Raw genomic sequence first — 26236 nt, 5'->3', positions numbered from 1 at the left:
CAGTCTTCCCAGTTACAAAATAGATAGGCATGTGGGCAAGAGAATTCCACAGAATCCGTATTTATCTATATTAGGGGCTTTTGTGTAGTATTTGGGTATGTGAAAACTTAGCATCTTAAATGAGATGCTTCTATCCCAAGTGCACCCCATAACAGAAAGATCATCAGAAAGTTCCGTAACTTAGATATGTGACATACAGGAATACTGGGAAAACAGTTTCAACAAAAGTATCAGTTACAAACCAATCCACATAGCAGCCTTCAGACCCTTCCGGAAGCAGGTGAGAGTAAGTAACTAGAACCCATCCATTATGAAATGTGTCAATAGCTATTATTCCTGAATGAGTGGTTGATCATAGAGCTATTACCTGTGAAGTGTTTTGAGATAGATCCCCTTATTCTGGCTTTTTTTCCATTGTGGTAGGTTGAACGAGCATTCCTCGGTCTAAGCAGTGTAGAACTGTTGGTATTGTTTTGGACACTCTTTGGAAACAGAAACTTGGTGTGTTACCCGTTTTCTTTAGGTAACTTCCGTTATTCTTGCAGAAATGATCTGGAGATAATTCTATAACTGATGATGGTGTGAATGAGATGGTTACATTGCAAAATTGTTAATCTACTTAATTCCATAGACCAGGGCTGACTTTAGCCTTGTTCAATTCTATTCTGTATCTCTGTTGTCTACTTTAGGGGAGGCTTTCTAGTAATTTACGCAAGACAGCACATGTGTGTTTCTACATTTGAAAATCAATCTCGTTATATAGCATTATGTGTGCTCGTATAGCTGACATGCAAGAAGAAAGCTGGCATAAACCTTAATTCCTGTAGTTGACTGGGTCAGGGCTTGCTTTCATCTTCCAAAATCTTTGGGAAGGAGCTGTTCTAAGAACAGATACTCACTGCATATTGCTGCTGAGAAAAGCAAATTAACACTCTCTTTGGAATAAACAATAAAACTTTATTACTTTACTTGGAGTACAGCCAGGAAAGTAGTACTAATACATCATTCTTAGAAAGATGTCAGGGAACATGTGAAGAAAAATGGCAAAATGTTTGATTTAGGCACATTCAGCATACTATGATGAGTCACTATGTACCAGGCTGCAAATGACTCAAAGGAAGGGTGCCGCTTACCGGCTTTCCATCCCAAAGTGAAATACATTGAAATTCCACTGATCCTGCCTGACTCTCCCAAACTCTGAACCACAGTCACGCTGTTTGTATTTGCACAGCTGCCAATAGTGGATGTGCTCATGCATGCACGTTATATATATACTTTATACAAAAACAAATATATTTACATATAAGACTTCAATTACGAATAAATGCTACTTCAGTGTGTTGGCAGACAATAGACCACTAGGTAGATTATCTGAAAGGCACATTTATGCTATACACCTAGGCCAAAAACAAGGAAAAAAATAAAGTCTTGGGTAAATTGGAACTATGCTTTTAGTTTTAATCCCGCATTCAACTTTTTAATTAAGTAGTATTGCATCAGAAACTGGTTCACTCCACCTAGCGTATATGTTTGTATTGGCACATGTGTGATTCTTCAGCAAGCAACAAGTTGGAACAGAATACAGCATAACTAGGACTACTTCATCTTTCTTATGGGAGTGGACAGCGTTTCCTGGATGTACTGGCTTGCTTCTCATTTGGCAAAGTCATCCAAATTTGGCTACAGATTTGTAAGAGAATATTGTTGAATTCACTTTGCCCATTTTTTGAAGATTGGCATTAAGGCAAACAAAACGTTATATCATTTCTTTACCTTTGACAGAACAGTAAACAACTACCAATAGTTGTAAACCTCTTTGAGCTTGAAAGTTGAAACACAGAAGAAGAACAAGTGTGGCACAGGGCCTTCTGTAAGAAACATTTTCACTAATTATTTGCACATTTCAAATAAGCCTAATGCCTATATGAAATACCTGCTCATAGTATTTTGCACCCAATTGGTGCTAAAAGCACAAGAATAAATGACCAGAAAACACAGGATCTCCCATCTTAGTTTTGAGTGTAAGATAAAGAGCACTGGGAGAAAACAGATTTTATTTCCATACTTTTCTGACAAGGGAAGGCAGTGAGTCAGCATATTTTCTGTTTTGGGATTCTTCTCCAAGTGCAGAGCAGAGCCACCAATAGCTTTACTTAGCTGGGATGTAGCCAGGTGACTCCTACTTTTAAGGCAATACTCGACAATAAGGAGACTGGTGACCCACTGATGTGTGGCCATCACCTCTGGGATGAGAATGCCTTGATCAAGAGTGTTATCAGTGGTGGCAAGGGGGAATAGTTTTCTGCTCTCTTTTTATATCATTGAGGTACAAAACCACAACAAAACAACAGGATTACAACAATATTCCTGACCAGAAACCCAGTTAGAGCAATTCCACTTTTGCTGACAGCTTTCAGTTTGGGCTGTGTGTGCGTTGCGAGCACACCACACCCGGATGATGTGTCCTTTTAAAACCTTTCAAGGAAAGCAGCAAGTGCAACGAAGCTAGCTGTTGACATAAAACTGTATATGCAAAGATGCACATCTGACTGGCAGAGGCGAAGTCAAGAACACCTTCAAACCTCCTGTCAGCTCTTTGGTGAAGGATGGTGACAAGAGCAGTCACTGAGCGGTTTCACAATAGTGCATGGGCGCATGGGTGTTGTCGGAGCTCCACAACTGCTCGCTGACAGTCCCTGAGCGGCTCACCTCCCACAGTGCCAGTTTTAGCACCTCAGAGACTGTTGTCTTGACCTGGGCCTGGAACCTTTTGCTTATCAGAACATAGAGGATTGGATTCAGGCAACTGTTGATAAAACCAAGGCCAGTGGAGAGGGGAATGCCATCCTGCAGTAAGCCATGCAAGTTTTCATCATGGTGAGCAGAGAGCTCCACAATGCTGAATATGTGATACGGTGTCCAGCACACAAAAAAAGCTACAACTACAGCAATGATGGTCCAGAAAAGCCTGCTGGAAGTCAATACAGTTCTTCTTTTCACTTTGACAATCAGCAACGAGTAGCAAATGACCATAGTCACTAGAGGAAAGAGGTAACCGAACGCAAGCCTCACCCAAATGAGAATGTGATGGGTCAGCACTATAAGTTCTCTGTCATGTACATGGAAATTGTTGTAGCAAATGGTGACATTGTTGAGAACTGTAGCTGTGTCTCTAAAGTATAAGGCAGGGCCACCAATAATTGCAGCTGACATCCAAATGATCCCACTAAGAATGAGGGTGTTCCTTACAGTCCGATACTTGTAGGAGAAGACTGGGTGGACTAGGCGGATGTAGCGGTCAAGGCTGATGAATGTCAGGAAGAAAACGCTGGCAAACATATTAAGTAGTGCAATGAACGAGTTCATTTTACACAGCCACTTCCCAAAAGGCCAGTGGAAGCCCATTGCCACATACGTAATATAGAGGGGCAGGAAGAGAACAAAAATGAAATCTGCAATGGCCAGATTGAGGAACCAGAGTGTGGAAACAGATTTATCCCACTTAAAGCCCATAAACCAGATGACTATGGCATTACCTGGCACTCCCAGCAGAAATGCCACACTGTAAAAGGAAAGGGAAATCATATGGGCAATGCTGAGGGAGGACTGGGGTGATTCATCTTCCTCAGACAAGTCGTAGAAGTAAGAGTAGTTCTCAAAATCTTCAAATGTCATGTTGCACCGTTGCTTTCTAGGGAAGAAAAGAAATGGAACAGTCAAAGGAGAAATGTTTTACTGTGCTGCAAATAGTAACCTGCAATTCCTTTAAGTTCTTGGTCATAAAAAAACCAAACACTGACTTAGGTCCACATATGTATCACTTTTTAGCCATCACTTCAGCTAGCACAAAGCTTGTGGTGTCTTTTAGTCACAGGCATTTCAAGAAATGCCTTGATCTTCAGGAACTGTCTTCCTTGCATTTATTTCTTAACAGAGAGCACTGAGCACAGTGTCACTGGTAAATTTCTGGAAGTCCAGATGCAAAGTTCTACTGCAGTGTGATTTTTCTATTCTTTTCTAATCGGGTTTCATATTTTACTACTCTGTTCCTGTTTTAAGCAAGTTTTATGAATTATATTTGTCAGAAATCAGAGAAGTGCCAGGAGCCATTTTTTATAAAATTACCACACACACACCTCAAATTACGGTTAACAAAATCATAGACAGTGGTGAAAGTGAACTGAAAGTTTGTGTGTTTATTCCTCTCTATCATGTATCTGTCTTTGACTCAAGGGACAATGATTTTTTCAGACACATTCAATGTATTAGATTTCCTTAATGCAGCAAAGGACGAGAAGGAAACGGAACATATTTCAGGGACAATACATACAATTGTGGCATTCTTCCACTAGTGAGCTGAGAAGGAGGTAATAGATGACAGAAAACAAAGCTTGCCAGGAGAATAAGACAGACTGTAAGAGTTATAGATGAAAACATATGCGTCTTCCCTTTTTCAAGACAGAACAAGTCTCGGTTTTCTTCTGTTGCAAAAGCTTCTGGAACTTACAAGTACAATATGATTTTTCACATAGGAAATGCCTTATAAAACGCCTAAGGGAAGAGTGGTGGGGGTGGTATGTTCAGGCAGACTATAAACCAAAAGGCAAATCCAGAAAAAAAAAGAAATCAATGGGAAAACAGACAGCAGAGGTGTAACAGGAAAATGCACTCAGTCCATTCCACAGTACAGACAAAGCTGCAGCACAGCACATACTTTTGTCAGACTGTGGCAGTATGTGCTATGGTCAAAACAAATATTCTGATAAATTCTGTTATTGTTTAAAGCTATGTAGTCTGGCTGGACTCAGCTGCACCAAAAAACTGTCCCTGAGAGCAGGATACTACCAGGTCATTAGCTGTGCTCAACAGTACACTGCTGAGCACTAGTACCATTCAGAAACCAAAAATCACCCGCACTGTTGGAACTCAGCCCTGCATTCCTGTAATTCCATTAATTTTAGCATGCTAAAGACAACAGGAGGGGCGTCTCCAGAGCACACTGCCTGCAGAACCACATCTGCAAGCTTGTATTCATGTACATACCTTTCCTCCAAAAAGTAGTTCGCTTATTTTGAAAGGATTACTGACACAAGTGAAGCTACGCATGTGCACACACATTAGCAGGGTTAGATTTCTCATTTGCAGATGGATAGGCCAGGGTGGAAAAAAAAAGTTGTGTAATTTTACATCTCTTGATAAAAAAGAAAAAGTAATGAGTCAATACAGCCTGTTCTGTCCAGAAGATTTGATAACCTTTGCCCTTTGTTAATTTACGTCAGGCTGAAGGTATGTTATTTGGTTTGCTGTCCTGATAAGATGACATTTATTGGGCTGCATTTATGTAATTATGTGCCCCTTGGGGGTAGATTCTGCATCAAATAGCAGTACCACCCATCTGAGTCATTTTTTCAAATAGCTTAGCAGCTGCTAAGAAATGGTATAAACAAGGAGCAGTACCACTAACATCTGGTGTAGTATTACATTTAGACGTTTTCAGAGGAAAATCAGATTAATAATCAAATTTTTAAGTGTTTGTGCCTGTATATAGAACTATACCTTCAAATCAAATCTATGCACTTCAACAACAAAACAAAAATCAAATTTTTCAGTCTCTTGCTGATTAATATCTTGTATTCCAGTCACTAACCAATTTTGCTTTGAAGCTTCTCAAAAGCTAGCACAAACAATACTTGGATTCGAACATTTCCTCCCAAGCCTTTTTTTTTTCCCCAATGGTGCTAAAAAAACCATAATGACAATAACAAACATTTGCCTGATGCCCAACAATGTAATTTTATATTTAGAATTTCAAAGATGATGTATAGCAGGAGAAAGAAAACATACATAAGTGAATACCAAATATTTACCAAGCCTCTTGTAGTTTAAAATTCCTCCATTGAAAGAGCACACCTTTAGAAAGTAATTGCTGTTCCAAGCTTGTATTTTCCCTTATCTCTAACTCTTATTCTTCCAATGCAGTAACTCCCCAGCAGTGAGGGCAAAAAGAGCAGGAGGAATTTTGCTTACCACGGTTCCCACTGCACAGATGCTGAAACTAGACTCTACAGCTAGGGCTCAGCGAAGACTGACAATTACATTTGCAAAGCCCAGAAACTTCTACCTATGTATATGTATGACATCCACATATACGAAGCACTTCTATAGCAGGACTCATGGTGTTAAGCCCTGCCCTGAAAAAGGTAAGCAGTAGGGGGATTTTCAGTGGAACCATGCTGGTTTACATCAATGGGACTCAGATTTTTTCTTCTTGGATAACTGTTAACCATCATTCAGCAGGCATGTTTCTTTCTGTTCTTGAAGCACACAGTCTCAAATACATGAGTTTGAACTTACTAATAATTGAAAATGCTAATAAATAAAAATGAGAATCAGAATTGTCTTGCAGTTCAAGTCTAGGTCTTGAAAGTGAAGAAATCTAGTTCTATCCCTTATTCTGTCACTGGTTTCCTGTATGATCTTTGACAAATGGCCTAATTTCCAGGCTGGAAAGATTTTCATGAACTTGTCTGCAAACAGAGGCTCAGTAGAGAAAACAAGACTTTTTGCCAGCAGTTTCTGCTTGGCTTTCAGGCCACTTGCTAGAAAAGGTAAAGGAGGTTTGATGATGTTCACTGGCTCGGTCCCTGCTGGTCCAGAGTTGCAAAAAGGAGTCAAAGCAAGGAAAATATTTTTCAATAAACAGGAAAGTGTGGTTTGTGGCCTGCCAATAGGACCTGGGGGCAGCCACAGATTACAGAACAGTGTTGTATTGTGTGTGGATGAATATAACCATGTTTAGACTTCATCCTGTATTTTTTTGTTGTTGTTTTTTTAATAGTAAACAGCCTGCGTAAAGTGTACCCTCAGTTGTTTGCAGTCTGTTCCTGTTTGCTGAGGTCACAAGCAGCTCTGAAAACTAAGCCTCCTTGATTCAGTTACTTAATTATGAATATAGTTGCTTAATTTTAAGTTTCAGAATGTTTGACCAGGATGTTTTATTTCCTGTCCCTTTATGTAGTTAACTACTAAACAACTTCATGGGACTATCACAGGCTGGCACTTGGTGCTAGTAGCCTTTAGATCCTGGGACAGAAAACAGAATTACCAAAAAAAAGAATCATAGAATCATTTAGGTTGGAAAAGACCTTTAAGAACATGAAGTCCAACTGTTAAAATACGGACTGAAATATTTGTAAAATACAAAGCCACAGAACTGCTGGGAAGAGACTTCACCATGTGCTACACGAACTGTCTTTCTCTGAATTTCACCCAGAAATTACAGAACTGGATCTCAATTGACATATTCATAGCTTTTTACTACATAGTACCTAGAGTTCATGTTCTCTGCCACCATTCCAGTATTTCATAAAGTTGAGCCATAATGACAACTGGGACAAATGATTGAATCTGCTTAAAATAGCACAGCTTTTGTCACACTAAGAATGGCCTTACGGTTACGACTTTGGACCAGTCGTTTGGACTCTATTCATAGCTATGCCACATGCATCCTGTTTGACCAGGGGAAGTCGTTTGACCTCTCCACACCTCAGCCCTGAGGTCAGTGGAATGGCTTTGGAATTAAATTACACTGGGGTTTCAGTCTAAAGGAGGAGAAAACAAACAAAAGAGTTGCAATTTCCACTCACTTCACTTGATGTAAAGTCTTCCCATGGGTCCAAAGTTCTCTGGGCACCACACAAATTGGGATCCAACTTAACGACACCGGTAGTTTATGCCACATGTTTGGGCTACAGCCCACACAACCTCTCTCACATTTGGTCCTCATTACTTCTGAAATTTACAGAGAGGTCCAAGGGAAAAGCTTATTCATTGTCTATGTCAGTTAAAAGTTAACACAAATATTTGAGTTGTAGTCCCAAAATCTATTTGTTTGGTGTGATAACCAGGGCTTAGAGACTCTAGCCAGCTAAACTGATTTCAGAGGTCACAACAGTGGGTCCTAACTTAATAGGAAAATTATGGATTGCAGAGTTGGCCATCTCAACTATTAACTTCATAGAAGAAATATATTACACAAATCTGCCTTTTAATATCTTGATGAATAATTCTGAGCATATCATATTCTATGTGTATGATCTATGGCTAAAGGAAAGCTTATGTGATTGATTCACTTCAACTTTTGTTGTGATTTGCGAGTCAAATGTTGGAGAACAACTAGTTTCTCAAAAGGTCAGCTAAAGCCTGCTTGTCATGCTGTGTCTCACCAAGTTTGTCTGGATATTTACTTCATTTGAGAGCCCTCAAAAAATTACTTGGAACTTTTGAGGTGCTAAATTTGAATTTATCTACCTTCAAAAGCATAAACATGAATTTCATCCAGCAGTGTTTATCTGTAAAGTTCAAAACACAGAAGTCTGAGCAAGTTTGTTAGAGGTGTATACATATTTCTGGCAAGTGTTTTAAAAGACATAAGAAAAGATCCTAAAACTCACAAGAAATACCGGTGAGATTACAAACTGTCGTGCACTTACATTCCTCCCTCAAAAGAGCAAAGCCAAGATGACCACTTGCCTCCACACAGAAATATTCCTATGGCAGGAAGTGCCTGATACACACATACTTCAAAATTAAATCATAGCTCTGCAATAATTTAAGCCTAAAGCTGGCCCAGCAGACAAAGCTACTAGGAAATGAGCATTTTAAGCTAGTATGCACAAAAGCAGAATCAAGGGTTATGTGTTTTCTCTTTCACAGACACATACACAAGCACCAATCTCTTGGCTAGTGTTTTAATGGTCCTTAGACATACGGTAACAAAATGACTTTGTAAGCAGTCTTGAATTCAAGAACTAAAACAGGTCATAATAGATATGATATGTGACTGGAGACCTTTTCAAGCCACAATATAGATGCGTTTTTTCTGGCAGACAAGTCAAGAAAGCAAATAACCATAATTCTCCATTACATCTTTCAGTGAAGAGGCGTTGGAAATGCATACACAGTGTACCAGCTAGACATCTTCTAAAATTTATGCCAAAAACAACTTTCTCTGAGCAAGGCCAAACATGACCCTGTTAGTCATAACACACCGCTTCATCTGTGGTATTGAAGTCATTTGACCAGACAATAGCCTCATAACATTTTAGGCAAAGTGAGTGTTACAGCAGGATTAACAAACCCTTATACAGCAGACTCAGTTAATATTGGTAAAGCAATTATTTCAGACCAGCACTTTTGCTGCCACAGAAACATTAAACAACAAATGGAAAACCCAGCTTTATATCTCAATAATGCTGCTGTAATAGGAAAAGCATCTACAGTAGGTCTGGCCTGAATATAACAAATCATCTAAGATAACGGCTGCAGTTGAGCAGTGTACCATTTCCACAATCGGGTAACTCATAAATGTCTGCAACCAGCAACTGCAAATCATCAAAAGTGATTTATTCTCATGCTCATCCCAAGGACCAAGACTTTCATACCCAAAGACAACAAAGAAACTCAGATGTCCTCAGAATATACACTGTGGTGCGGGGCATTCGGTAACTATACAATTAGTGTCTGCTCCTGCTCTTCCATTAATACTAGCTAAAAGTAGAAATATCTCTTTTAATATTCCTTTTGAATATAAGGAGTTCCATAACCACTGCAAGCTATCACGTGACCACAAACATACTACATTACAGTCAAGAAAATGACGAGTAATATCTGGGAAACACTTAAAGTGGCCCCATTCTAGGGAAAAAGAAAAAAAATAAAGCTAAACATTCTTACAAGCAGGTAAAAATAGATGTTCGGTAAACAGTGCCAACTGAGATTTAAAATATGGTCTTATATTGCATGTGTCAGCACTGCTAAAGTGTTTACATAATTGGTCATAACACCTCAGTATTCATAACCCTTCGTGCAAGTGGGCTCCAGCGAGAAGTACCATCCGTCTGGTCTACAAATGAGGCGGCTGACAATGACCTACAGGAAATCCCTGATCAAACCAGATGCTAAACCTAGAGTTCCTGCCTGGTGGTTCAGCCATAGTCCTTTCCTCCTTTCTTAAACATAACACTGTCCCCTTCACCTATGATGGGTCAGAAAAACCACAGCTTCACCTCTGGGAGACCTTCCCCTTCCTGAAGAGAGTTTCTCCGCTGTGCTATCATGCCACTGTGCCGCAGGGACTCAGTGGCTACTTGGGCAGCCATTACAGGTTCTGGTCTGTTTTCTGTACGCTGGAGAGAAAAGGAACCTGGATCTCCACCATTTGCTAGTCACATACATTAATCTGTCTCTGCAGGCCCAGAACACACCTCAGAGCTGTTAAGCACACGTCCCAGATGACAAAGCCCAGCAGGTACACCATAGACCATATTGGCTGTGTCCTCAGCGTGTAAGATACACACACTAGTGAAGTATTGTTCCAAGGACTTTTCATGTGTTTTCCTATTCCTCCACAAATGCCCGCAGTATTTTCTGGGCTATAAGCCATCAATCTAACTACATTCCTAGAGTAATGGAGATACCCGATTTATAACCAAAACATTCCAGCTGATAACATACTTTACTTTGTCCTCATAGCTGATATGCTAGGATCACTGTGTACAGTAGATTAAGGGTGCCTACTTCTGTATCAGTGTTACTCTAATATTCCTACTCATACAAAGCAAACTCCTATTTACTTTAAGATCAAGTCTACAATAAGCACAGCCTGTGTCCCTGCAAAATTGAAAAATGTATATTGTTAATACAATTTCAAGAGGGCTGGATATCTATCTCCCTAATATAGTGTTGGAAACACTCCCTAGCACTGATAAGAATAGATGGCGCCTATGATTAAAAGCTTGGAAATACCAGTTTTACAGGCTTCCCACATTAGCTTTCCAAATCACTTCTCACTTGGCTCGACCAGATATGATACAACACCCTCAGTTAAGAGTTTAGGACCTCAACAACACATTATTCAGTTTTCTTAAATGGACAATGGTTCTCAACATTTCTGAAACATCTAATTAAAAGGATGTGGGGCTGCACTCATTAAAATACGATCACTAGAAAGAAGAAATGGGAGTGTAGAAAGTGATATTACATTGACAGTACAGGACTTACTATTCACCACTTTCTCTCTCATCTGGAAGGCTTCAAAAGAGAGTAAAATCTGTGCCAGGTTCGCACTCGCTGAAAGAAGCAAGCATTTTATGTTGGGAGAGTACCCAAAGGCCCTAGCCTTTTGAGATCAAAGCCTCACTGCATCTAGGCACTGTAATAAGCACATAATGAGAGGCAATTTCTGCTTGTTTATAATTAAACAGCATAAACAGACACAAGAAGAGTATGGAAAGGAACAGAAGTATCTTGCCCAAAGCCAAACAGTAGATTCAAAGGCAGAGATGGAGGCAGAATTCAGATCTTGCCAAAAGAATGAAGAGGCAAGTATCTTTTGTGGATAGAAGGAAAGGGTGCTGGTTTTTCATACTTGTGCCTTGTGATTCTTGAAACACATCCTTTGAGAAGTATCAAAAAGGGACAATAGAACCTGGACTGGGGAAGAGAAGTAGGAGAAGGCTGCAAACCCTTTGCTAGCTAATGTCCTTGGCAAGGAATGGAGACTTCTATCTAGAGTGCTGGCCTTTGCAGAAAACCCTTGCAAACAAACCTGTTTTGTAGCACAGGGTTTTGTTAGTTTCCCTTTGAGCCTACTAATGAAAAAGTACTTTATCTGCAGCAGATCTGTTAGGTTCATCTAAAAAATTGTAATGCAGTAAATGGTGGGCCAGGTATATGAGAGCTGCAACAAGCCAGCAACAAATTCTCTCTGGAAAAGAGCAGCTGTGGGCTGATACAGGGCTTTATGTTCCAGTCTCCGGGCCCTCTGGAATGTATTGAAGACACAAAGAGCACAGAATTAGCTGAGCTCCCCTGAAAGTACTACATGCTTCCTTTGAGGATGCATAATTTTTCTCCTTGTCTGAGGAGCCTCAAACACACCGTAAAAGTAGTAGCAAGTGTGGGACAGCTGATCTGCGCATGATGGCATCTTCCTTTCTAAAACCATAGGCCTCCTGGACGCTGCCCACTCTAGTCACAGCAATTCCTTCTTCTGGTAACAGGCCATGAGAAACTGTTCCTCCCACTCAGCTCTCTTTTGCAAAGCCAGCAACAACAGAGCCCTGCACTGTTGTGAAACGGCTAGCTTTAGACTGAATGAACACAAATCAGACCATTATCAGAAATAATGAGTGAAAATTAGCCAGACAACCAGCCACCACAGTGAGAGAGACAGCTGAACTGTTGGCACATTCCATAAGACAAAATGAATAAATAATCAAATGACAAGACCATTCAACAGACTACAGTCCTCTTCAAAACTAGCTGCTTAGTGCTTGGAATAGCAGAGTTATTAATAAAACAATTAATATCTAAGAACAGATCACAAACTTCAAGTGGCTTTTAAGAAACGAGAAGAAAATTCTTTAAGGCAACTGGCTTTATTAGGAAACAGATACAAATTTTCCTCTTACATCAATCTATCAGAAATAAACACAAATCTAACAGCATTTCAGAAGTTGCTCATTAGGTTATCAGCAGAGAGATTCTTAAAATGAAAAGAAATAATTATAATGTATAGTACATAAAGATTGCATTATTGTCATTAACAGCTTTTCTCTACACCCACTGGTACAGTAAAAATTTGTACTAAGATCCTGCCTAGGAATACTTTATATAGAGAGTTTCCCTGAATTATGATCCCTTTCTACAAAGGCAATTAGAGAATCCAAACCATAAATTCATTCTACAGAAGTGAAAAATAACTTCCACTATGCCACACTCGAAGAGATTTTAAGTGCAATAAAAGCGGACTCTAATATCACTCACAGCACATCTACAATCTCAAGGATTAAAGTAAATTTGGTAGGACCTCTATCTTGTCTGCCTGGCTAAGTAGCTGATAATGTTTTAAATTTGGCTAGAAGCTGCAGTGACATTAAACAAAAGTAAATTGGGTTATAAAAAACATTTGCATTTCTTAGTTCAGCTGCGGCAAAACAATCATATGATGCTAATGAAAGTAAACTCTCATAAACAAGTTAATGCTGACACCAGTTTCTACAAACCTGGTCTGATAAATTGCTTTACCCTGATGTAGCCTCGCTCACTTTCTTCTCCCTAGCTTTGAATTAATAAACATTTAAAATTATTCAGTAATACAGCTAGAAATTCAGCTAGAAAGCAAGTGCGTTTTACTTCAGAGATGATCTATACAGCTTCTGTAAATCTATGACAACAAGTCTGGGGTATTGTTTGGCTTCACATTTAGAAAGGCTACAGGTTACAATGACATGGTTATCACTGAGTCTGAATAGGAGGTGGAATCTAGCCCTGTCTTATTGTGTGGTAGTATATAAGGCTTTAAATCATGTCACTTCCTAGCAAACATGCACTTAATGACAGCTAGATCCACATCCTACCTTATTCCACAACGGTTAGGGAAAACACACAACCTACCAGCTCAGATCATAGAAGCCTTTTTTAATTCTGCATGACTACTTCTTCAGAAATATTTTGCTAATCTGCTACTTAAAATTATTTCCAGTTTCTGTTCTAGAATCTGTTCAGATCAGAACTGATGTACTTATTTCTAATGATACTGGGACTTGCTATAGCTATAGGAGACATACTATCCCTAAGCAAATAAAAAAAATCAAAACCAACACGCAAGACGGGGGACGGATTTAAGTCAAGGTCACGGACATAATAGAAGACTCCTTGAAGTACGTATAAACACATTCGAAAGTCATTACAAATTACATTCACACGTACTTTCATATCTTTTCTTGCTGCAGGGAGTGTTCAAAATAATCTTTGAAATGAGTAAGTATCACATTCTTTCTTCCAAGAAGCTCTTCTAGCCAGTATATGCTACACTACTAGCTGCAGAAACACGTTATTCAGGAGAGAGGGAGAGAAAGGTTTAAAGTAACAGAGAGATTGACTTACCTTGTTTAGTTCTTTGGAACGAAACACACTGTAAGTCAGGGTTGTGAGCTCTGTGGCAGAAGGAAGAATGAAGTGATCTGCAGAGTTCAGAGTGACTTCAGTGTGATTCCAGCTGCTTCACTTGGCTACTGCCTGCCTTCTAATAAAGCTGCAGAATGATATAACGCCGTGTTTGTTTTCAGCTGAGGAAGTTGTTTCCAACTTCCCTTGGTTTTCTAGACCCAGTTCTGAAATATTGCTTTTCTGTATAATCCCAGTATTTCACCAAAAATAAATGTTAGACATGTGAATGAATCATTTTGGTCAGTGTCCAAGCAAGCAACAGATGTGGTGGCTGGTGAATGGAAAGAGACCTTACAGTTGTAGGCTGCTTTTTGTTACGCAGAGAAGAGGTTGAACAGTATTTCTTTGTAAGCTTTCTGGTTTATAGAAAGTAATGTTGAATGAGCAGAAAGATGCTTAAAAGTCACACTGAAAGCATCATTCTGTAACCGTACTGTGAGATACATTCATTTTGTATTTATGATTAGTAGATTAATCTCCTTTTGTGTGTAAGAGTGAAGTGAGCTCCTCAAAGCATCACTAATTAGTGCCCCTGTCTGTCTGTCAGTCAGTGCAACTGGTCAGAAATTTGAACTGGGTTTTAGGAGACTTGGCTTCATTCCAAGTTGTGTAAAGAGTCTGTGGAGGTTTTGTAGGCAAGCCTTATGATCTCCATGTTGCTTAGTTTCTCAGTCAGTAAAACAGGAATATTATTTCACCAGTATCTACATACCATAATTTCACCAGACTCTGATGGTACTGCACTCATCATACCATTTTAAATCAGATGAGTATCTGTCAGTCTGCTCTTACCAAAAATGATATCTTCTAGTGGAAGCAATAATCTAACAATGGTACTCCTCTGCCATTAAAGCAAAACATGTAAAATGTTCAACAGTGGTTGAGTCTAGCCAGTTCCAAATGTCCCAGATATCAACTCTGTTGATTAGTGAAAATTAGAAAGAAAACACACAACCAACCAAACCAACCAAAAAAAAAAAAAAACAAAACAATCAAACAAAACAAACAAACAGACAAAAAAACCCAAACACCACAGAAAGAGGGAAGTGCTTAGTGAGAAGCAGCAAAACTGAAATTTCAGCATCTGGTTAGCAAGGCTATCAGTTTTAAGCACCTCTCTTATGGTCCACGGATCTCTTAACAGGATTCTCTTAACAGAGATTCTCTTAACAGGAAGTAAAAATTCCTTCCAGCAAAATTAGCCTGCTTCGCCTTTCCTCCATGACAGCTCTTCCTGTTCTGCCAATACCACTGTATGTGAGGGCAAAAAGTTGTGAATGAAAGGAGAATGGAGATTATGCTACAGTGGGACACAGAATTCCTGGACCATGAGGAAAGGACAGGGGGCATGTCTCCCCTCAATGTATGTTACAGGAGACGAATGGGGCTGCCTGAGGAAAGAGCATGGAAAGACTCAAGGACCTCCTGATTTGGCACTTCACTTCTTGCATTTCAAAGGTTTCTTGTTTTCTCTAGGTAACTGATTGGTGAACTTTTACTGATAAAAGCTCTTTTAATAGTAGTTCTCTTCCTCTGTAAATATTGGGATAGGGTAAATATAGGTACCGTTTAACCGCAGATCTGCCAAGTTTTTTTGCTTGTAATGGCACACTGTCTGTAGGTACTTTGCCAAATCCAGTTATTGTAAGGCAGTTAATTCAAGGGCTTGCTCAGTACTATTTCAGTAGGACAAAAGAAGAAATTACTGGGTAGATAACTCTCATACATGGTCCACAGTAAAAGAAAAAAAAAGCTCAGCAGAGTCACACATTTACCAAATGCGCTTTTTCTTCTCCATGAAGGCAGCATTCTGGAGAATGCAATGGACTCTAGCAGGTTTGGGATAGTGAGGAATTGTCCTTAAGGGGCTGCTTCCTTCACCATAAACTAAAGCAGGTTTGGGACTACTCCAACACATACGGGGGATGATAGTTCAGCTCCTTTGTCCTTCAGAACCAAGGGAGGATTAAATGTCACATAGCAATTTTCCCCACCCTTCCCACCAGATCCCACCAGAGATACAAAATCACAACGGCTAAGGATGCGGAAGATATTTTGTGGAGACAAGTTTTCACAGAATATGCATTTCTCCACACACCCCCCCCCCCCCGCCCCAAGAACAGCAGATTACTGCATTAAAAAAAATGTTTCTACTAGTCTGCCCTACCTACATTTGCTCCTTTTCAAATGAAAGGGGCTTTTGCTCTGATAAGCAATTATGCAATTTGCACAGTTACGTAAATATCTCAGAGGAAAAAAAATAAAACATAGTTTTACAGACAAAACTGCATTAAATCTGAAAAAATTTAGTTCTGCTTGTTTTCTACTTAGAGCTAGATACAGCATTTTATTCTTCTGCACATTTGATGAACCACAGTGGGAATCTTAAGTTGCTGAAGAATATATGATTGGGCCCTAAACCTTTCCTTGTTTTAGTTCCTTCTATGCTCAGACACAGTAAAACTGGAATGGTGAGTCCCAAATTACATGGCTTTTTATTATACACTTTCATGCAACCCATTAACAATTGACATAATTTTAGGAGTGTGAGCTTTTCAGACAATGTTGTGAAAGTTATATGCTTGGAAGAAAGAAAAAAAAAAGTGCCTTGTATGCTTTCATGTCTTCTCCCTTTTCTACTTGGAAGTTGTATTTTATTTTGCCATGTCATTTGTGCTTTTTCAACAGGGTAAGTTAATGAAGTTTTGGAGTTTTAACTCTACATTAAGTATGACAATATACCAGAGCTATACTGAAGAGGGATATGTATACACGAACATACAGCACATATGGAACTTGCAGAACAGAGAAATACTACTTTATACCTGATAGAAAAAGAATAAAGGAGAGCATTTTCACACAAATAATAGATATTGGGTTGCCCAGCACCGAATAAACTAGGTCTATTGAAAAGGAAATGACTTTTAAAAACACTTTGGATTCTTCAGGGGTTTTTTAACCCTATAAACCTTATAAACCTTTTAAACCTAAGCTTATAAACAAAACAAATAACCCTATTAACCCTATAAACCTTATAAACAAAACAAAGGCAAAGGATGCATAAGAAAGAAAAGATACAAGTGCAAAACCTTCAGAAATACTCTACCTTTATTAACCACAGCACAAATTACAAAGCAATAAACAAAAACAAAGTAGCTTTAATTTACCTGGATTATCAACAATTGTCTGATAGTTCTGATAATTATTTCCCACTGCTAGGGCCACTGGATTTTATCAAGCTGCCTATTAGTATGTGCAGATAATCTCAGCAGTAATAAATACCCCAGACTAAATTCACCATGCACTAATTAAGTTGTAGTAACCATGAATTTGCAAATTATGTCAAGCAAAATATATTTACTTTTTCTCAGTTTTAATTTCAGATGACAAACACAAGAAAGAAATTACTTACCTTTTGAGCATTCAGCTGTTTACAGTTCAGTTCTTAAAAAAAGATAAATATTCTTCACTGTTCCTTTGTCCTCACTGTTTGAATTAACACCTCATCGACTGAAATCCACTCTGGAAAGACAGGGTTTAACTACCTGACAATCAGGAAAAGAGTAATTTCCTCCCTTCCTGTGAAACTAATGACTATTCATGCCTATCCTTCTGGTAAAGCTGTAGTGTTTACTTGTGGCTTAACTGCCCACCATATACCATAGTCAGCAACTATGACAAAATTCTCCAGCGACACATTTAAACCCAGCCACCTGATGAAGGGGGAGGCTTGGCTCCTTTAGGCAGGTCCACATCCTCTTTCTATGCTGATATTAGAAATCTGAAGATTTTCATGTATAATGTGTTGAAGAAATCCAGTAATTCTGCAGAAGGCAAAATCCTTCATCTAACTATTACTTTAGTCAGGTCAAAACACATAAGCATATAAACGAATTACTATATGTGTATGTATAAATATAAGTATATACCTACAAGTTTGAGCAGGATCCTTAAAAGCAGCACTTCACGTAACTCCTGTAAACAAAGTCAGCAGGGTGTTACTTCCTATGAAATCATGAATATTGGAGAATAATTTACAAGGAAAGAAAAAATATATGTGTTTATTATGAAGAAAGATACTTGCAAAAAATACTCTTAGAAACAGCCTTTTTTTTCCATAGATTGTGCTTTTATACTTGTATTTTTTCTCATTTTCCACAAATAAGTAGGAATAATTTTCTACATAACTTTCAGACCACAGCTATTCAAATTTTGTATTCACATGGCAATAAAATAAGAGGATTATACGTGCCACGCAGATAACATGAAATCCATGGAATTTTCAGGGGATGTCTTTAAAAATGAATCTTCTGATATGTTATTGAGTGCTAAAGACTACAGTCGTTGAATAGCTAAACAGCCAGCTTGACAACAATATTTTTCCATTTTAGCCAAAGTGCTGTCTCCTCCCATACAAAGGAATGTCAGTGTTTGGAAAAATAATTTTAGTGAGAACTACAGAGATTACAGAAACAAAAATAAGGCTACGCAGACTGTAGTTGTTTCACTGCGTATTTCAGTCTTTACTACTGTTGTAGGGATTAACCAATTTGCACTTTTTCACCCCACATAAGTTACCAGGAACTACTTAGAGTACTCCCAGAGTCACTTAAGAGAGGTCTCAGGAGAGAAGCCCTGAAAAGGGAAGCCTGAATTTACTGTTATGCATCTAACTTGCAACATATGGATTGAGTCAGATGTCTCAAAAAGATGCCCAAAGCCTAACCACCCTAGGTTCCAAGAAACCTGAAGCACAGAGATGAACCCGAGCCACACCTGTTCAAGATTTTAGCTCCCTCCATCCACTCAGGATCCAAGTCACCACCATAGCTACATACACCTATTCTACCAGATATGAGATCTTATTTTCCATTTAAAGTATAAACTCTGAAGATTCAGTCATCCATCTTTTATGTAATAGGTCTTTTGATTAAAATCCCAAATCCACAGTTCCAACAGGATCATATTATGGTGTTACATACAATGGACATGACTCACTGACCCAAGAGATATCTAAGTTTCACATTCTGCATTCATCCTTCAACAGCTCACAACTAAATTGCTGAAGTGTGTCAGGTGAAAAACAACACACAAAACGAGCAGATTTCTAGGGAGAAGACAATTAGAAGTTCCAGTCCCTCACTATTCTGAAACTAGACTATGGCTCTTGGCCACTGTGCTCACTGTGACAGAGCAGGTCTGAAACACCAACAGTCTTCAAACAGGGAAACTGAAAAGGAGTTCTAACCTCCAGCAAAAGACACAGAGCAAAGCTGAGAGTTGATACAAAATTAGGGACAGCTCCCTGAAAATATATGCTAATAAGTAGGGTGCCTATACAAGACTTGCGAGTGATCACGCAAGGTTGTTGCTTTGCAGCATGACTACTCAAAATCTTAACTGAGAGCAACACCTATGCACATGGGGAATCGTGGAACCTGCTGGTTACTCTCTATAATACTGACCAGCCATTGGCATTCCTTAGGATTTATGGAGATGCAAAGGTTTTAAACTGGATGGTAGCTCCTTGCAATGGAGAATGGTTCCTGATCATCAGCACAAAGCTGGTGCAAATCAAATCCAAACCAAACTCAATCAGCTATGAACGTTCTGAGCAGCTGTGGTCAGCGGTTTCAGCACATACTAATTTGTATTTTTAAAGTTGCTTTTTTATAGTCGTCTACAGATGTCAGATTTTTTTTCTGCTTAGTGGATGCAAACACATTTTGTGAAAGTTGCCAGGCAACCTTGACGCCACATGGATTTCAGTTATTTATCTGTAGAAATGAATGAGAAACAGGGAGAACCAAGGCAAGTTTCTGCCTCCTGCTCTGCGTTTACCCTCTCCTCTGATCACTCTCTGGGAAGAGAACATAGTTTTGCTTCTAAACCCTACCCAGCCCTCAGCCTCTCTAATGAGATGGGAGCTGATATATCCCAATAACCTGCTGCTTGTGATATAGGCGAAGCAAATTATTAGAAGCTCTGAAAAACACTCTGATATTTAAGGGCAGTCTACAAAGTCAGTATTAACTCTTCCATTGCCTTCAATGAAAGGAAAACTAGCACTATCTCAAATTTAGAGTGGGCTCAGAGAAGGAGGCATAGGAAATCAGCCTAAGCAGAGGCAGTTAACCTCCCCAATATTTGTTCATTCTAGTTCTACAGCTGTATCAAGACACACAAAGATTATTTTAAAATCCCTTTTACTTTGTAATTTTTTATATTTTTTTTAGGAAGACTATATGGTCCAAATTTAGCACTTAGCATGTGCTTGAATATGGAATTTACATTAATGTAGAGATGAACATTTCATCATTTTCTGTAAAGGCTATTTGAGCAACTACTTGTCTTTTGAAAAGAAGAGAAGGGAGCTTGTGGAGAAGGGAACAGTCACTTCTCCATTTCAAGATGAGAAACTAGGCAAAGGGGAACGACACTAATTGTATGTAGCTTGTGTGCAAAAAACAGAATCTGAACTCTGATTACTTCAGTATTAGAAACACAGACTATCCAACAACTTAGAAGTGACTTCTGGTTTTACTGGTGGACCAGAAAAGAGAGAGACTAAACTTTGATCCAAAGAACTACTGTAGTTCCATTAATAGTATGTGAAATGCTGAAGAAACACAAATCAAATAAAAGGCTTTTTGTTCAAAAGTTCTTTTTTTCTCTTTTCATTTTTTTTCCATGGAAAAGTCTCTATATTTTCAAACTATGAAAGAGTTTTCTTTCAAAGGCTGATGGTTTTGCTTATCAGCATTCTTAGCCTAAAATTAAGCTTTGTCCTTGGAAGGAAACAGAACTTCTCATCTAACTTTCTGCTTTTTCCCTGAATAGGATAATGAAATCTTTCTTTAAATTATTCCCAGGGTAATGCAAGGTAGAGAGTCTACTTGATCCCAGATCTAAGCAAATAACTTTTGTGATTTATTGTGGGAACTTTAAAAAAAATTTAACATGATTTAGAACAGCCAGCGCAGAGGAAAATACACTTATTTAACTACCATGGGAATACATTTTGACGCCACCTTAAATTGACTGCAGAACATCCAGTGCCTCAACATAATAGTATATACATTTGGAACTCCCAGACTCCTATAAATTGCCCTACCGACAAGGAAGCTGCAGAGGTATTTTACATTCATGATCATCTTACATGCATCTGCATCAATTTAAAACAAGAACAGTTCCATTGAAATGAATGGATATAAACCTTTAATTCAGAATATTCCGAGGGGTCAAGGCAGGTTCTCAGCTTCTTGGAGCTTATAAATTCATGAAAAACAGAATGAATAACCCTCCAAGAAGCTTTGAGAAAATGACCTCTTTGTATCAGAAATACATTATTCCTTGCTCAGTAATGGGAATTAATATTTACTTTTGCAAAAATGCCTGGGAGTTCCTACTATTACAGAACGTGAGTTAGGCTAGAAGGGAGTAATAGCCATCTACCATACTAATTTAAAATATTTCAAGACTCTCACATTAGTATCTGATTAAAAAATCCCCATTAATTTTGTGCTTTATATATAAAATAATAAAAAGAAGGATGGTTTAAAAACATGCTAATCAAAACATTGTGCCATGCAGATGAGAATAATTCTGTTCTGAGTATAAGTGTATTTCAGCCATGCTACTCAACTGCTTAATACAAGACCCTATTGGTTTTTCTGTTCCCTTCATAGCTGAAGGCTCTTGGATTGTAAACCTCCATTCACCATGGAGAAATGGAGTCACTTTATGACTTTCCACCGTATTTTCCAGCATGCACGTCAGCAATTGTTGTATATTTCCAAGTAATTTGATAATGAACAATTATACTTGCTAATACAACTTTGCTAATTCGAGGCTTAATCTGACTATATCAGACAATTTAAACATCTGTGTTATTTAAAAATAAGTATGAAACAATGGCAAATAGCATTGAGAAATTCTAGGGGACTTATTTGTGAAGCTAAAAAAAAATTCCACACACAACATGAAGGTCAAAGAATATCCTGCAATTCATGAACAGTCACCTACAGGCAAACCCCCAGTCTACTTCCTGACCCAATCCTTTTCTTCGTGTCACTTCCCCCCCAAAACAGGCATAGTTATTTTGGAGAGATGAACTGACTGAACAATCATTAACAGAACACAGAAATTACTATGAAAGTAACAGTAAACTATTCAGCATTTTACGATGAAAGATGTGTTCTCTGAAAGCAGAACGCTTGTTCAGGTTCCGAACCGGAAAAGGATCCAGACACAAGTTTCCCCTTTAACTCAAGCAACTTTTGTTTCCCCTTTAACTCAAGCAAATTTTATTGTGCTTCACAAATGGGCTGTCTGGACACTGAGACCACCTTTTCTCCATGTTGTCTTAGGTACTGTGTGGTTAGCCTTGGTCCAGTAAAGAAAAATTTAATGCAACGTTACAGCCATGGCATACAAACCTCTCAACTGCTGATTTAATTTCATTGCATTTACTTTTAGAACAGAAAGTCCTAGACCCATGTTAATTTAAGCTAATGGACAGACTCAAAACAGTTGCAGCAATGCTGGAGTATGGATTTGAAATGCAACATAAGAGCATTAGTAGCCCATCATGCAGAAACTTTCTGAAAACACTGAATTTGGATAAATTTTGTAGCCATACTGTTTAAAGTGACACATTTTTAGAGTTGGTTCATCATCATCTATTCCTTCTGGATAACCTGCCAGCAAATGAACAGCAACAGCAACTGTAAGTGCAATAATAAAATGGTCTGGGATCAGTGATCTCAGAACTTTGCTCAGCACTATTATAATCAAAATTCCTGTATTCTCCAAAGTACATGCACACAGAAATATATTATTAAGAACAATTTTAGTGCAAAAAAAAGAAGCATAAAACCCACAAACTCTGAAAACATAAGACCGTGAGAGCAACAGTATGACTTTCAAATAATAGTAAAAAAAAGACTTGGGGAGGATTTGCATCTAATAAGATATGCAAAAATATTCTAACCATGAAGTACTTCAAGTAACCTTTTAAAAATGAAAGGCCTGATAACATCGAAGTAAAATAACATTTTTAGGAGAAAATTCTTGGTCCATGCATTTCAAAATGCTTTTTGTAACCCTCTCAGTTTTAAAAGGTATTTTAAATTTCCTCTTGGTCAGTATCCAATCATGTTTCAATTATAACACAACTGCTAAGCTTTTTGGTTGTTTAAATGATTAAGCTATTAAAATTATAAGTTAGGTTGCAATTGTTTAGTCTTAAGAAGGTAGCTCTGGCAAAATAATGAAAAATAGAAAGAACTGCCTTTAGACTATCCCTTAAGTTTAGGGGTTAATCTAGTAACAATAAAAACATCCTCAATATATGGGATAACTCAGGTAAAGCTCTTTTTATAAAATTTTAAAAATTTTTAGCACAAAATAAAAAAAGAAAGCTCAGGTATAGATAATGAGAAAGCGAGTAGAATGCCCATAATAAATTTGCCTCCTTGTAAGGTAAGACACTTTAAAAAAAAGTCTTTTTGGCTTGCATCTAATTGCTGTGCCACATGCCAAAATAAATAAAATATCATTATTTTAAAAAAAGTCATATAGTCTTCATTTTAAAATGAGAAGCATGTTCATAACAGAGAAAATAAATGTCTAATAGCAATCTGCCAAGCCCAGCAAACAGTCTAAGTAAAGCAGACCAAAGAAAACAAGAAGCTCTGTTTTGAGATTATCCTTGCCTTTTAAACAGATGAGAAATTCTTTTCTTTTACTTTGAAAACCCTTATTATAAAATATAACTTAATTGATATTACAGGGAAAAAATTCAAATACCATTGAAGATCAGATCAATGCTCTCTTTAGTCTGGTAGTTTCAATTACATACATATATATATATATATGAATACCTGGAATATCTAGTCTGGAATCTGATATTGAACAGCAGCCAGCATAAGATCATTCAGAGAAAGACAAAATTCTTTCAGGAGAATTTTACACTTCTTAGTAATTAAAGGTTTTAATGTAGCGATAGGCATTATGCAACATTGTTCTGCAATAAAATTGGAAAAGTCCTCCTTTCCCAAGCTCACTCAGCATGTGAGTTGCTCTAAAATTTACACACCTACCCAGACTGTCTTGAAAGCTGCAGTGCTTGTTAGAATCCAAGCAAGATCTAGCAATCCATCTTTTTGGACATTTGGCAAAAGTACCCTCTGTATGGCTCAGACCCCAGCCCTCAACTGCTGACAGTCAGTCAACATTTAGATCCTTTGAAGAATTTTACCAAAACAACAATTTAAGGATAAATTAGGCTTTTAAAATTAGGATGTACAAGGCATATACACAACAAACTAAAATCCTAGGCAAGAGTTTCCTGGCAGCTAGTTTTACCAACCTTGATTTTCTTTTGCCACATTCTGTCTTTACAATCTGAACCCAAGTGTTGGAAGAAGTTTGAGACTCTTTTTAGGAAAATAGCTGTAGTTCACCTTTGTCAATTTTTCTTAATGTTTTTCATGGGTATAACCTTGACATATATTTGGCTAAAGGAAGTGGAAAAACATAGCAAATCAAAGCAATATTAGAAAGTGAAGCAGTGAGAGGTGTACGGGACAGTTTATGGGACTTGAATAGATAAGTATAGGTATCAGCAATGAGAAAAAAGTTTGATGTTCAGACCAGGAGAAAGAATAATTTTTAAAAGGGGAAAGGAAGTTTGTCGGCCCTGCTCAGTGTCCACGCACACATGAGGAGTAGGTTCTTGGGAGGGGAAAGAGGAGACTGAGGGAAAGAAATCTCTCTCAATATCTTACCCGAGCTTGAATCAAAGTGCAACCTCAAATTCATAGAGTATTTCTGTACATTAAAAGTACAGAAAGAGTTGAAAGCAAATAAATACTTGGCAACACAAGCCTAAGTTCTGCTATCTTTGAATGATAGTCCAAGATATAGAATATTACATTCTATCCTTGCAAAAATATTCAGGAATGTTCCAAAGACAAGTTATATGGCATTAAGAGTCTATAGCCTTCTTTTTACTAAGAAGTACTTCTGTTTTACATGAGCCATTCTGCAAAAGAAACATCAGTACCTCAGCTATGTAACTGAGCTTACTTTGTTTCAGCAAGTTAGGAAGGGTTAGCTGAGCCACTGTAACTCACCAAGCCTGCTGTAAACCACCACAAAGGTAAACGCTTTTAGCTTGAGATAATGTGTTTCAAAGTGTGTTTGCCACCCATTTAAACAACGCAGCTCTGCTGACATGCAATAATTTTGGGCATGTGCCTGAGCTTTCACACATGTAAATCCCCACAGAAACACCGCATCTGCAAAATTTTATGACTCCTGCTTAAAAATCTCCACTCCTACCCATAAGATTCCATCTAAAACTAGGGTTTCACTTGTCTGACACTGAACTTAAAAATCGTTTCCACATAACTGAAGTGATTGATTCCCCTGCATATACTTGTATTGAAACCTTGTGTTTGCCAGGATGCCTCAACTAAACCCCTGTCTTACTCAGTTATCTCCAAACAAAATAAATGTAGCCAAGTGTGTGTAGAATGATTAGGAGATCCTGTCAGCCTTAAAAGACTGAAACATTGTGCTATACATAAGTAAAAAACGAAGAAGTTGTATCCTCCCCCACTCTTTTTTTAACGAGTTCCAGTTTCGCCAAGTTCTGTGTTACGCTAGGCAACAAAATATCACCAGGCAACTCAGTTCTGTATTAAGCACTTATTTTTTGGCAATAAAAACATCTTCAAATATATGCATGTATCGAAAGAATTCAACAGCAGCTAAGGTCATCCCTGCTGAAGAAAAGGCTTCTGCTGTTCCGCCCTTTGAGGTTTGTGCTCAGTTGCCTGTTCCGCAGGGGTGGACATTTGTAAGCTCTGGTTTCCTAATCACACAACAGCGCCTTTTCACAGCAGCCTTGGCTGAAGTTTCCAGCGTTATGGTGCATTCAGGATATGTTGTTTTTGGTTTTTTTTTTCTCTCATTGCACAATCCAAGCCCGTAGCTGCACCTGTCTTCACACATAAGGGTGTTGATTATCTTTGTGGCTGCCCAGATCGCTTAAAAAACAAAGCCTGCTCCTTCAGCATAATGAGAAGTATGCAATAGCTGGTTTCCCACGGGAGATGAGATAAACGTTCAGAACCCTGTAACTGGGAACAAAAAAGAACCTGAACTAAGGTCATATTCTTAACCCACTTCTGAGAAAAAGCAGGTCCAGCACTAA

At 38.3% G+C, this 26236-nt stretch overlaps 1 protein-coding gene across 3 annotated transcripts; it reads right to left on the bottom strand.

Moving 5' to 3' along the window:
• Positions 1-2430: 2430 nt before the first annotated feature.
• Positions 2431-17971, bottom strand: CMKLR2 (chemerin chemokine-like receptor 2). Of its 3 annotated transcripts, XM_056349225.1 has the most exons (4): positions 15128-15967; positions 13951-14098; positions 7647-7791; positions 2431-3691 (listed from the first exon to the last, which is right to left on the bottom strand). In XM_056349225.1, exons 3-4 carry the CDS (start codon positions 7784-7786, stop codon positions 2623-2625), a joined length of 1209 nt encoding a protein of 402 aa, XP_056205200.1. In that variant the 5' UTR covers positions 7787-7791; positions 13951-14098; positions 15128-15967; the 3' UTR covers positions 2431-2622. The 3 variants fall into 3 exon arrangements, with proteins under 3 accessions (XP_056205200.1, XP_056205202.1, XP_056205201.1); XM_056349227.1 differs by lacking the exon at positions 7647-7791 and having other exon boundaries at positions 15128-15963; XM_056349226.1 differs by lacking the exons at positions 7647-7791; positions 13951-14098; positions 15128-15967 and adding an exon at positions 17426-17971.
• Between the last annotated feature and the right edge of the window lie 8265 nt (positions 17972-26236).

This window comes from Falco biarmicus, chromosome 8, assembly GCF_023638135.1.
Source record: "Falco biarmicus isolate bFalBia1 chromosome 8, bFalBia1.pri, whole genome shotgun sequence".
NCBI classification, from domain to species: domain Eukaryota; kingdom Metazoa; phylum Chordata; class Aves; order Falconiformes; family Falconidae; genus Falco; species Falco biarmicus.
Note: the sequence above shows the minus strand (reverse complement) of the source record. Positions and strands in the feature narration are given on the sequence as shown.

What these genes read in the sequence shown, in the direction of transcription:
- CMKLR2 (XM_056349225.1), bottom strand. Translation starts at nt 7,786, where the DNA reads ATGAGGACCAAATGTGAGAGAGGTTGTGTGGGCTGTAGCCCAAACATG. An exon ending in AAGACTTTACATCAAGTGAA is followed by an intron (nt 3,692 to 7,646) that starts GTGAGTGGAAAT and finishes TTTCTTCCCTAG; the next exon opens with AAAGCAACGGTGCAACATGA.